Source organism: Triticum dicoccoides, chromosome 3A (genome assembly GCF_002162155.2).
Source record: "Triticum dicoccoides isolate Atlit2015 ecotype Zavitan chromosome 3A, WEW_v2.0, whole genome shotgun sequence".
NCBI lineage: Eukaryota > Viridiplantae > Streptophyta > Magnoliopsida > Poales > Poaceae > Triticum > Triticum dicoccoides.
This window is the reverse complement of record NC_041384.1, coordinates 656,306,329-656,318,412: the sequence shown is the minus strand read 5'-3', so window position 1 is coordinate 656,318,412 and position 12,084 is coordinate 656,306,329. Positions and strand designations below refer to the sequence as shown.

The following is a 12,084-nucleotide window of genomic DNA, read 5'->3' as shown; positions in this document are numbered from 1 at the left end:
TTATAGAATTTGCGATGTCGTTGATAGGGGTATTATAGGCATTTCGTCAGACAACAAGGTAAGATTGAAGTAGCCAAAAAGAACTGGACCGTAGTTCTAAGGGATTCTAGACACATCTAATTCACTTTGCGGCCCAGCAAAATCCACATATGCAGGAATCTACAGCTGAAAAGAACAGGTCCATAGCTGCACATGCCCCCTTTCAACTCCGAGCTGAGCGGGGCGCTGTTGCATCGACATTAATCTTGTGCATGCCCGACGCGAGTGGTAACCAAACACGACTTCTAGATTATGCGCTCCTCAATGATGATAGTAGCTTCTTTTCGAATGATTATAACTCTGGATGAAACTTATTTGTTCGTATTTGTGTAAACTATCCTCGGGATTTACGCCCAAGTAGCGGGCACCAAAATGCAATGGCATCCAAGTGGAATTTGCTGAAGCCCATCAAGCCCAACAATGAAAGTTTTACAAAATGGGCCTTAAAGGTTGAAAGAACTTCCCAATAAAAGGACAAAATACAGCCGAACTATCTTTTTAGCCCAACTCATGCATGTTGCCTTACCCGCAAAAGCAAATAAATTCAAAAAAATTCAAACAACTTCATCTCTGAACAGAACTCAATATATTAGCAAGCTTTCATACACTGTAACCAGCAATACATTACATCACATTATATTTTACATTACATTCAGAAAATCCAAATAGATATCGATCGACCTTGTCCCACGTGACACACGCCTAATTCTTGCCGCGTGCCCACGCAGAACCATTTAATTCAATCTTAACTTATTTCACCCTTAATTTAACTAGGAACAATAGTAGTAGTAGCAATAATTCCGCCGCATCACTGTGACTCCCTGGCTCCGAGGGCGCGCCTGGGCGTCGGCGTGGGCTTGGGCTTGCTGTCGGTCTTGACGGGGTAGGACGCCTCCATGGCGATGCCGCAGAGCCCGCCCGCGGCGCCGGAATCCTTCTCCACCCTGATGTAGCCCTGCTCCCCCCACGACGGCCCCCACGAGTTCTTCACCGTCCAGTACGCCTTGCCGTCCTCTGCCACGCCGTACCCGACCACCGCGACGCCGTGGTCCAGCTCCGTGCCGCAGCTGCCGGTGAAGACCCCCTCGGAGTAGAACATGAACGCCTTCCCGCTGGCCTCGACGGCCACGGACACGGGCTGGTTCGCCACCGCCTGGGCCAGCGCCTCCTCGCTGTTGGCCGGCACGTCCTGGTGCCCGTCGATGTGCACCACCACGGGGGAGTTCTGGGCCGCTCTCGCGACGTTGCAGGTGCCTTGGGCGGCGCGGTACGGGTAGGCAGCCTCGGTGATGAGCCCGCCGTTGCTCTTGATGTACTCGAAGGCGTTGTCCATGAGCCCGCCCTGGCACCCTTCGTTGTCCGCCGTGTCGCAGTCGATGAGCTCCTGCTCCGAGAGGGACACGAGGCTGCCCGTGCGGATGGCGTTGATGCCTTCCACGGACACCACCGTGGAGAAGGCCCAGCAGCTACCGCACTTGCCCTGGTCCTTGACGCCCGTCACGGCGCCCTTCTGCCGCCAGTCCACGGACGGCGGCAGGTCGGACACGTTCACGGCGGCGTACATGAATCCGGGGACGGACGGCGGCGTGGCCAGGGTGTCGCGGCGGAAGTCGCCGACGAAGGTGGCGCGGAACTCGGCCTGGCTCATGTCGCCGAAGCGGTTGAGGCGGAGGCGGTAGGGGCGGTCGCCGCGCTTGTTGTGGGAGTGGACGAAGTGGGCGTTGGACTTGAAGGTGCCGAAGCGGCGGTGCTTCTCGGCGTGGTGGCGGGGCACGCGGTGCGCGGTCTGCCACCGCTCGTACAGGTCCCACAGCGCCTCCTCCGACTCCAGGTCCTTGTCCTCCAGCGGGATGGCGCCGCACAGCTCCACCGCCGCCACGGCCAGCACGGCCGCCACCATGGACGCCACCAGAAGGTTCTTGCTAAGCTGCCCCATCGTGCTAGCTGCTACGTACCAAACTAGTTCACCGAGCAGTAGCTGGTGTTGGCTAGCTTGGAGTGTGAGATCTATGAGGGTGGAGGAGAAGAGAGGAGGTGTATTTATAGGTCGGGTCGTCCCTCGTCATCTGATGAGCAGCACTGAGAAGCTTTGTAAGCAAGCAGAAGGAGAGCGATGGATTGGTTTGCGGCGGGAAAGACACGAGGAGGTTTAAATGGCGGTAACAGAAAGCTGACCGGACGGGGTGTCAGATTCTGCTCGGGGCGGTTGCCAAGTTGCGTGCGGCGGCGCTGGTATTGGGCGGCCACGAAGATTCAGGGCAGATTCACTGACCATTCCCGGTTCGTGGCCGAGGTGCAGGCCTGATTCATTCCTTCGTCGTTGGATCGGATCGCCGTGATAGTCTGCTGACCGTAGGTGTGCCGTTCTATGGACGCTGCGCCGCCGTAGAATCGGTAGATGCAGTTACTGGTGATACTCGATCATGGCGGATGACGACGTAGCCCGTTGCGCCGGTCGAGAGGATCAAAGACGGCATTAATGGCAGTCACGGGGGGCGGGGTGCATGCTCGATTGTAACTGCACCGGCTGGCCGCCTAGCCGTTCGCCGCCGGCGGGGTAGTCTGCCGCGGTATTGCTCGCCTTCACCTACCTCTCTCAAGTGTCAAAAGACACAATGTTATCTTTTTTACTTTTTAAGAGAAAAGGCCATAGTTCAACTTTATAGATAAAGCCATCAGCCAGAGTTTGAACATAACATCAATGTCTAGGATTAGCAACCGAAAATACACGCAGCGAGAGTTTTAAAGAAACACGATTACACAGCATCAACCATCGTCAGCTTGGTCGATCCGAAGCAAAGAAGACGCCGTAGAGTTGTAGTGCACACATGAGATCAGCACACTCGTTGCCTCGCTATCATTCTCCTTAGTCAATAATTTCCACTGCTGAAAAAGGAAATCAGTTTAAACAAGCAGTGAACATGTTTAGAAGGAAAGATGTTTTCGATAGTAAATTTGTTCCTAGTAATCCATAACACCCACAACATAGCCGAAAACCCGAACCAAAATAGGCGTCTCTTTTGCCCAACAAGAGAATTAGACAAGGACTGAAGGACCGGAGGTGCAGAAAAGAGGAGGGAGACCAATTCACACCCAACCACGATCTGATGCCGTTCCAGAATAGGTTAGCAAGGTGACAGTTGAACAACACATGATTGGTATTCTCCCGGGCCATTACGCTTACGGAACTGGTCCGCGGTCAGAAGCTTCCCACGAATGGCTTGCCACACAAAATTAAACCACAAGTAAAGAGCTAAGGTTAGGGATAACCGAAGCTCCAAAGAATGTATCCTGATATTCACTTCCTTGGAGGTAAGCTACACTTCCACTTGCAGTGAACTCCGCACCGACACAACCTAGTTTGTGGAAAATCCACAAATTGATGCCTAACATTTTGAAGATGCTAAATTTTCAAGAGTAATAAGCGGGGTTTTTAGGTTCAAAGGTGTTCTTCTATGATTCTCAATCACAACTTGGATTCTTCTTGCTTAGGTTTTCCTCACTTAGGATTCTTGTACCGAGAAAAATGGGTAAGTCACAATGTATTTTGCAAAACAACACTTGGGAATCTACCAAAATCACAAGGGTGTTGGGGGCTATTTATAGGCGCGCCATGGAAAACTAACAGTTGTGTCGAAAGTTCTACAACTTCAAAGACACCTAAGAACCTAGCCCGTCAACAACCATTAGACTTCAGAATTAGTGCGCGGGAAAATTTGTATACCCGAAAGAACCCAGGTGTCGTGGATTTGTCATGGCAGATGTTCTTCGTGTCACGACTTAGTCGTGAGGCCAATGCATCCATGTGGTAGCATGAGAGGGGTTGGTCAGAATTGAGAGACGCAAGGGTTTACCCAGGTTCGGCCCCTCACGGTGGAGGTAAAAACCTACATCCTGCTTCATTGATATTGTTGACGATGAACACGATTACAAGGGTGCTCTATCTCGAGGTATTGATTTGTTTGTCTAACCCTAATCTCTCCAACTCGTGGAACTTGTCCCTCTTGGGGTGCCCTGCCACTCCTTATATAAGTTGAAGAGGCGGGTTACATGACTAGTCCTAGTAGGATTAGGACTACTCTATTACGAGTGAAATCCTAGTCTTGCTCCGTTTGTAAGAGAATATTCCTTATGCCTTAAACCAGCCCACCATAACTTGAGTCGGCCTTCCATGAGCCGCCTTCTGGGCCACCGGGTCCTGTCGCTCCTCTGACCCGCCTGCCGGGTCACCAATGAACCGCCAACTCTGGGCGGGTTACTAGTTAGTCACCGGGTCAAGGCAGGTCACCATTGAGTCACCAAGTCTGACCGGGTCATACATCCGGCCGGGTTACACCGTGGGGTATATCCCCGACATTAGCCCCCAGTTTAATTTGGATTTATCCAGGTTAAACTCATCCTACAAAATAAACACAAGAACAAATTGGACAGGCTGTGCTCCGGTTTAAAAATTCTTGTAAGCCGGCACCTGATCATCCTTAAGTCCTTGTCCTTTCCTTCTTCTGGAAAGTCCGGGTCAATAGACCAGCTTCATAATCAATTTATTGGCATTGGTTTCTCACAGAAATATTGTGAAGAATAATTCATTTGATTCAGCTCCCACAGCTTAACAAGAATATTGATCTTGAAATACTCATCTGATTTTCAGCCGGCTTGAAGATGTAGAACTTCCGGTTTATCATTGCCAAAATTGCCAATTTGTAAATATTGATGGCATCGGGTCATAATTGTTGCTAACATCAAGCTTGAAAATGTACCTCCCTTATATGCATATCACTTGTAGCCCCCAAGTCTTAAGAAGGGAGCATATCAACAGCTTAAGACTTCCTTCAATATAAATGTCGCAACCTTGAAGAAATCCGGGTTGTTCATCTCAATCACTAGTCAAAACTGAATATTCCACATATGTATAGCCCCCAAGTACCCCCCCAAGTACCGAGTTGTCATGCTTGCAGCAACCTGGGACTTGTAACTGCCTTATGCTCATAAAAACTTCAACCAGTGTAGCCCCCAAGGGCTGGGTCATTATGCAATAATGAGCATGTACTTTGTAAATATGATCATGTAGACTTTGAACAACAACGTGTAGCCCCCAAGGGCCGGCTTAGTACGATAATACTGAGTTGGAACTTTATATATACTTCATTTAAAATAACATCATATGATGTAAGTCCCACCATGAGGCTCGAACCCACGTCTATAAGGTTAAGAGCTTTGTACTCTACCAACTAAGCAATGAACCCTTCAATATAATGGATTAAGGCTTGTGTACCTTGAATTTTTGACAGGAGCAATTGGTAGCCCCCAAGGTCCGGCTCATTACGATGTGATGAGTCGGCTCTTCAATAAGGCAAGTAAAAAATGACTTTGCATTAGCCCCCAAGTGCCATGGTGCATGCTGGCAATGACATGGGACTTGCATATTTAATGTAATCTCAACTTGGATAATGTAGCCCCCAAGTGCTGGGTCGTAAGTCTACAGCGACTCGGGACTATTCCTTCCATTGTAGAATAAATCATATCCTCTGTTTGGATGATATTGCTGAATGCTCTACATATCAATATTGAACCTTGCTCTCTATTGTGAGCCGGTATTCTTGAATGAAGAAATAATAGCCATTACTCTGGAGCGGCTTTGAAAACCTCAATCATAATACTGGTTATTGATAATCATAATAAAAATCCAGCCATGTTGGCTATTAAAGATTTGAATAATATAACCCGGTTTGAAAACCGGTTCCTACACACAAACAAATCACAAGTGTCCCGGCAGTTTACCACGGGGCAGGTCATGATGCCCAGTATAAATCCGCTGGTGACCATAGAAGTCCATAACCAGGGTAGGGGTAATATCCCAAATATGAGACATAATCAGGGCTGCTTGGCCCGACTTGTAAAAACCATATGAAAAAGAGGTGATCCAAATCCAAAATAAATAAAATAAATAACCCCCAAAACACGAGGCTTTCATAGGCTGCCGAGCCAAAATATCTTCTTCAATGAAACTAGCATGATAGCCGCTGGAGTATCTGCGCTTTCTGTGAGCCGCCTCTCACATAACCCAATCGACATATTAACCTAGATAAGTTCATGGTCTTTAAAAGATTGACTTATCGAGAGTATGCGGGGTTGGAGTAGCATCGTGCAAAACAGGTCGGTTTAACCAAGTTTCAAGGAAGGCGGCTTAACAACCTGAGCTTCTCCTTACTTTCCGTAAGCCGGCTCTTTCATGACCCAATAAATGTTTTAACCTCGACAAGTTCAGGGTCTCATTTAAGAGATTGACTTGTTAAGAACAGGGCGGGTCATCCAGGATTACCTGGTCGAAGAGCATCTTGCATATAGGCCGATAACCCGGATTTTTGGTGAATACACCTGACATCTATGCCAATCAAAAGTGTGAATATAGATGTGTTCATTGAACAGGAAGCCCCCAAATGATATATTTCTGAGCTGTGCTCAGCAGGTACCTATGTTTGAGCTGTGTTGTGCATCCAACTCTCTTTGGTCCCTTTAACTCGGGCATCAAGCCTCCAAGTGATTTGTAATAAGGCGTGTAAGCCGGAGCAAGAGGGTAAACACAGCCATGCTCATTGAGTAGGAAGCCCCCAAATGACCAATAAGATAAACCAATAAGGCAGGATACCCATGTTTGAACCACGCATCATGGCAGCAAATTCTCTTTGGCAACCTTTAGTTTTTCCTGAGAACTCGAACTTGCGAGAGATGGATTCTGTTTGAACCGGATGTTAAACCAGATATTGGGAGCTTCAAAGCTTTATGGGAGAGAGATGTATCTTGAGCCGGATTTTAAATAGGAATCTTCATTTTGAGCCGGAAATTTTCTGACGGCCTTTAAATTTTCATCAATATGGCAGCAGCCTCCGGGACCGGGTTATCTTCGCCTTCAACGTCCTGGGGTTCTTGAATTTTCTGAAACTGGCAAGACTTGCTGAGCCATATCATTGTAGCCCCCGAGTCTTAAGACGACTCGAAGAGTTGGCTTAAGATTCTCCATATTTGACCATGATGTAAACCGACATATAGTTGAACAGCGGAACACTGGAATATGTTAAAGCTGGAGGCAAGGTGGCGAGTTGATGATCTTCACAACACTCATTGTATATCCCAGCATGATTTATTCAACAAACTCTGTGACATGACGGTCACCTTTGCAGTGATTTATATATAGACCAAAATAATTGTTCTTTGACAAAAACAATGTGTGCTAAAAAATAGACTTTAGATGGATATCACCTGATTTATTTTTTGGACGAAGTGATTGCACAACAGTTTTACCAAATGATTGCCTTCACGTCCAGACAGATAACCACACATCCATCCAGTTTTTAAGTGAGTCATGCCTCCCAAGCAGCGCATCAAACTTGGGTGTCCTTGTCAACTTGGTCTTGATGTAAATACTGGTTAACGAAGCAGTGCCTCACAGAGGTGGCGAGGGCGCTTTGAGGCGGCCGCGGATAATTGCATTGGTATTTTGTAGACGTTTTAACTTAGAGTACTAACTTTAACAGTATCCATGTAGTCTTTGCCTTGTAATTCATAGTGATTCGTATGAAAATGTAGTTGGCTGCATACGTGCTTCATCTAGCACCTTCCATGGACTAGTAGAGTATCAGAAAACTTGCAGGCGTATGTGCTACTCCCGGCCTCCACTCTTCTCTGTTTGTTTCATATACGCGCAAACACAACTAGCACTAGCTAGCAAACATGGGTGAAGGCGTGCAGGCCCCGAAAACGAGCTCGGCGAGGATTTTGTCCGTGGCTGTAGAACTAGGCACCGGCGACTCATAGGCGCGGACATGGTGGAGGCGTGCGGATGGAGGTGAACCAGGGGGCGGCTTGTGCTTGCGGTGGAGAAAATTTGGCGTAGGCGACTGTGAAGGCGAGTGGCAGAGGCAGGCTATGGTAGCGAGGCGGGTCAATGCAGAGCAACCCAAAGCAGAGGTTGCGTACGGCGCAGGAGAACCCGGCGGCTCCCGCTCGGGTCCTGCGGGCGCGGCAGCGAGGCAAAGTGTGGTCGATGTGGTGCGGATGCATCAGTGGCAGCTTAAGGCCACTCTGGCAAGGGCGGCTCACGGTAGAAGGTGGCGGCTCTCAGGGCCAGCAAAGGATGCGATGGTCAATTGCCGTAGAAAACCGGCAGCTTAGCAAGACACCGTAGTTGCCGGTCAGGCGGAATGCTAGGTGTAACCCGCGGCGGACGGACTAGTGGAGGCCAGCAGAGGCGGCTTGTAAACGCCCCGAAGGTGCGGCGACGAAGGCGAAGTTGAAGCAAGGGCGACTCATCGTGGGGTGAGTCATCGGGACATATGAACACGCAACAGGTGCGCCTCGACGCGGCCTCGGCAGCTTAACACCCCGCATGAGTGACTTGGTACTAGCACGGCGGCTCAGAAGGCAGCGGAGGTGATGTCTACTACACAATCTTCTTCTTGTAGATGTTGTTGGGCCTCCAAATGCATAGGTTTGTAGGACAGTAGCAAATTTCCCTCAAGTGGATGACCTAAGGTTTATCAATCCGTAGGAGGCGTAGGATGAAGATGGTCTCTCTCAAGCAACCCTGCAACCAAATAACAAAGAGTCTCTTGTGTCCCCAACACACCCAATAAAATGGTAAATTGTATAGGTACACTAGTTCGGCGAATAGATGGTGATACAAGTGGTATATGGATGGTAGATAAAGGTATTTGTAATCTGAAATTATAAAAATAGCAAGGTAACTAATGGTAAAAGTGAGCGTAAACTATATTGCAATGCGTTGAAACAAGGCCTAGGCTTCATACTTTCACTAGTGCAAGTCCTCTCAACAATAATAACATAATTGGATCACATAACTATCCCTCAACATGCAACAAAGAGTCACTCCAAAGTCACTAATAACGGAGAACAAACAAAGAGATTATGGTAGGATACAAAACCACCTCAAAGTTATTCTTGCCAATCAATCCGTTGGGCTATTCCTATAAGTGTCACAAACAGCCCTAGAGTTCGTACTAGAATAACACCTTAAGACACAAATCAACCAAAACCCTAATGTCACCTAGATACTCCAATGTCACCTCAAGTATCCATGGGTATCATTATACGATATGCATCACACAATCTCAGATTCATCTATTCAACCAACACATAGAACCTCAAAGAGTGCCCCAAAGTTTCTATCGGAGAATCACGACAAAAACGTGTGCCAACCCCTATGCATAGGTTCATGGGCGGAACCCGCAAGTTGATCACCAAAACATACATCAAGTGAATCATGTGGTATCCCATTGTCACCACAGATATGCACGGCAAGACATACATCAAGTGTTCTCAAATCTTTAAAGACTCAATCCGATAAGATAACTTCAAAGGGGAAACTCAATTCATTACAAGAGAGTAGAGGGGGAGAAGAAACATAAGATCCAACTATAATAGCAAAGCTCGCGATACATCAAGATCATGCCAAATCAAGAACACGAGAAAGAGAGAGATCAAACACATAGCTATTAGTACATACCCTCAGCCCTGAGGGAGAACTACTCCCTCCTCGTCATGGAGAGCACCGGGATGATGAAGATGGCCACCGGAGAGGGATTCCCCCTCCAGCAGGGTGCCAGAATGGGTGTAGATTGGCTTTCGGTGGCTACGGAGGCTTCTGGCGGCGGAACTCCCGATCTATTGTGTTCCCTGATCATTTTAGGGTATATGGAGATATATAGGCGGAAGAAGTACGTCAGGGGGCCACGAGGGGCCCACGAGGGTGGAGGGCGTGCCTAGGGGGGTGAGCGCGCCCCCTGCCTCATTGCTTCCCTTACGTGGACTCCAAGTCTCCCGGGTTGCTTTCCTTCCAAAAATAAGTTCCGTGAAGTTTCAGGTCAATTGGACTCCATTTGATTTTGCTTTTCTGCGATACTCTAAAACAAGGAAAAAACAGAAACTGGCACTGGGCTTTGGGTCAATAGGTTAGTCCCAAAAATCATATAAAATAGCTTATAAATGCATATAAAACATCCAAGGTTGATAATATACTAGCATGGAACAATCAAAAAGTATAGATATGTTGGAGACGTATCAGTATCCCCAAGCTTAATTCCTGCTCATCCTCGAGTAGGTAAATGATAAAAACAGAATTTTTGATCTGGAATGCTACCTACCATATTCATCATGTATTTCTCTTTATTGTAGCAAGAATATTTAGATCCATAAGATTCAAGACAAAAGTTCATATCGATATAAAAATAATAATACTTCAAGCATACTAACCAAGCAATCATGTCTTCTCAAAATAACATGGCCAAAGAAAGTTCATCCGTACAAAATCATATAGTTTAGTCATGCTCCATTTTCGTCACACAAGAATGCTCTCATCATGCACAACCCTGATGAAAAGCCAAGAAATTGTTTCATACTTTAGTAATCTCAAACCTGTAAACTTCCACGCAATATATGAGCGCGAGCCATGGACATAGCACTATGGGTGGAGTAGAATATGATGATGGGGGTTATGTGGAGAAGACAAAAAAGGAGAAAGTCTCACATCAACGAGGCTAATCAATGGGCTATGGAGATGCCCATCGATTGATGTTAATGCAAGGAGTAGGGATTGCCATGCAATGGATGCATTAGAGCTATAAATGTATGAAATCTCGACAAAAGAAACTAAGTGGGTGTGCATCCAACTTGCTTGCTCACGAAGACCTAGGTCACTTGAGGATGCCCAAGTTCTATAATGAAAAATTCCCACTAGTATATGAAAGTGACAAAACAAGAGACTCTCTATCATGAGGATTATGGTGCTACTTTGAAGCACAAGTGTGGCAAAGGATAGTAGCATTGTCCCTTCTCTCTTTTTCTCTCTTTTTCTCTCTTTTTTGGGCCTTCTCTTTTTTATGGCCTTTCTCCCCTTTTTTGGGGCCTTCTCCTCCTTTTTATGGCCTTCCTCTCTTCTTTTTTTATTCCTCACTTGGGACAATGCTCTAGAAAATGATGATCATCACACTTCTATTTATTTACAACTCAATGATTACAACTCAATACTAGAACAAAGTATGACTCTATATGAATGCCTCCGGTGGTGTACCGGGATATGCAATGAACTAAGAGTGACATGTATGAAATAATTATGAACGGTGGCTTTGCCACAAATACTATGTCAACTACATGATCATGCTAAGCAATATGACAATGATGAATGTGTCATGATAAACGGAATGGTGGAAAGTTGCATGGCAATATATCTCGGAATGGCTATGGAAATGCCATAATAGGTAGGTATGGTGGCTGTTTTGAGGAAGATATAAGGAGGTTTATGTGTGAAAGAGCGTATCATATAACGTGGTTTGGATGCATCGGCGAAGTTTGCACCAACTCTCAATGTGAGAAAGGGCAATGCACGGTACCGAAGAGGCTAGCAATGATGGAAGGGTGAGAGTGCGTATAATCCATGGACTCAACATTAGTCATAAAGAACTCACATACTTATTGCAAAAATCTACAAGTCATCAAAAACCTCGGCACTACGCGCATGCTCCTAGGGGGATAGATTGGTAGGAAAAGACCATCGCTCGTCCCCGACCGCCACTCATAAGGAAGACAATCAAATAATACCTCATGTTTCAAATTTGTTACACAACGTTTACCATACGTGCATGCTACGGGACTTACAAACTTCAACACAAGTATTCCTCAAATTCACAACTACTCAACTAGCACGACTTTGATATTATTATCTCCATATCTCAAAACAATCATTGAGTATCAAACTTCTCATAGTATTTAATGCACTGTATATGAAAGTTTTTATTATATCCCTCTTGGATGCCCATCATATTAGGACCAGTTTCATAACCAAAGCAAACTACCATGCTGTTCTAAAGACTCTCAAAATAATATAAGTGAAGCATGAGAGATCAATTATTTCTATAAAATAAAACTACCACCATGCTCTAAGAGATATAAGTGAAGCACTAGAGCAAATGACAAACTACTCCAAAAGATATAAGTGAAGATCAATGAGTAGTCGAATAATTATGCAACCATGTG

At 46.4% G+C, this 12,084-nt stretch overlaps 1 protein-coding gene across 1 annotated transcript; it reads right to left on the bottom strand.

Moving 5' to 3' along the window:
* Positions 1-606: 606 nt before the first annotated feature.
* On the bottom strand, positions 607-2,032 carry LOC119272570 (cysteine proteinase EP-B 2-like). Its single transcript, XM_037554037.1, has one exon. The coding sequence runs from the start codon at positions 1,973-1,975 to the stop codon at positions 848-850; it is 1,128 nt and encodes a 375-aa protein (XP_037409934.1). The 5' UTR covers positions 1,976-2,032; the 3' UTR covers positions 607-847.
* Positions 2,033-12,084: the final 10,052 nt, after the last annotated feature.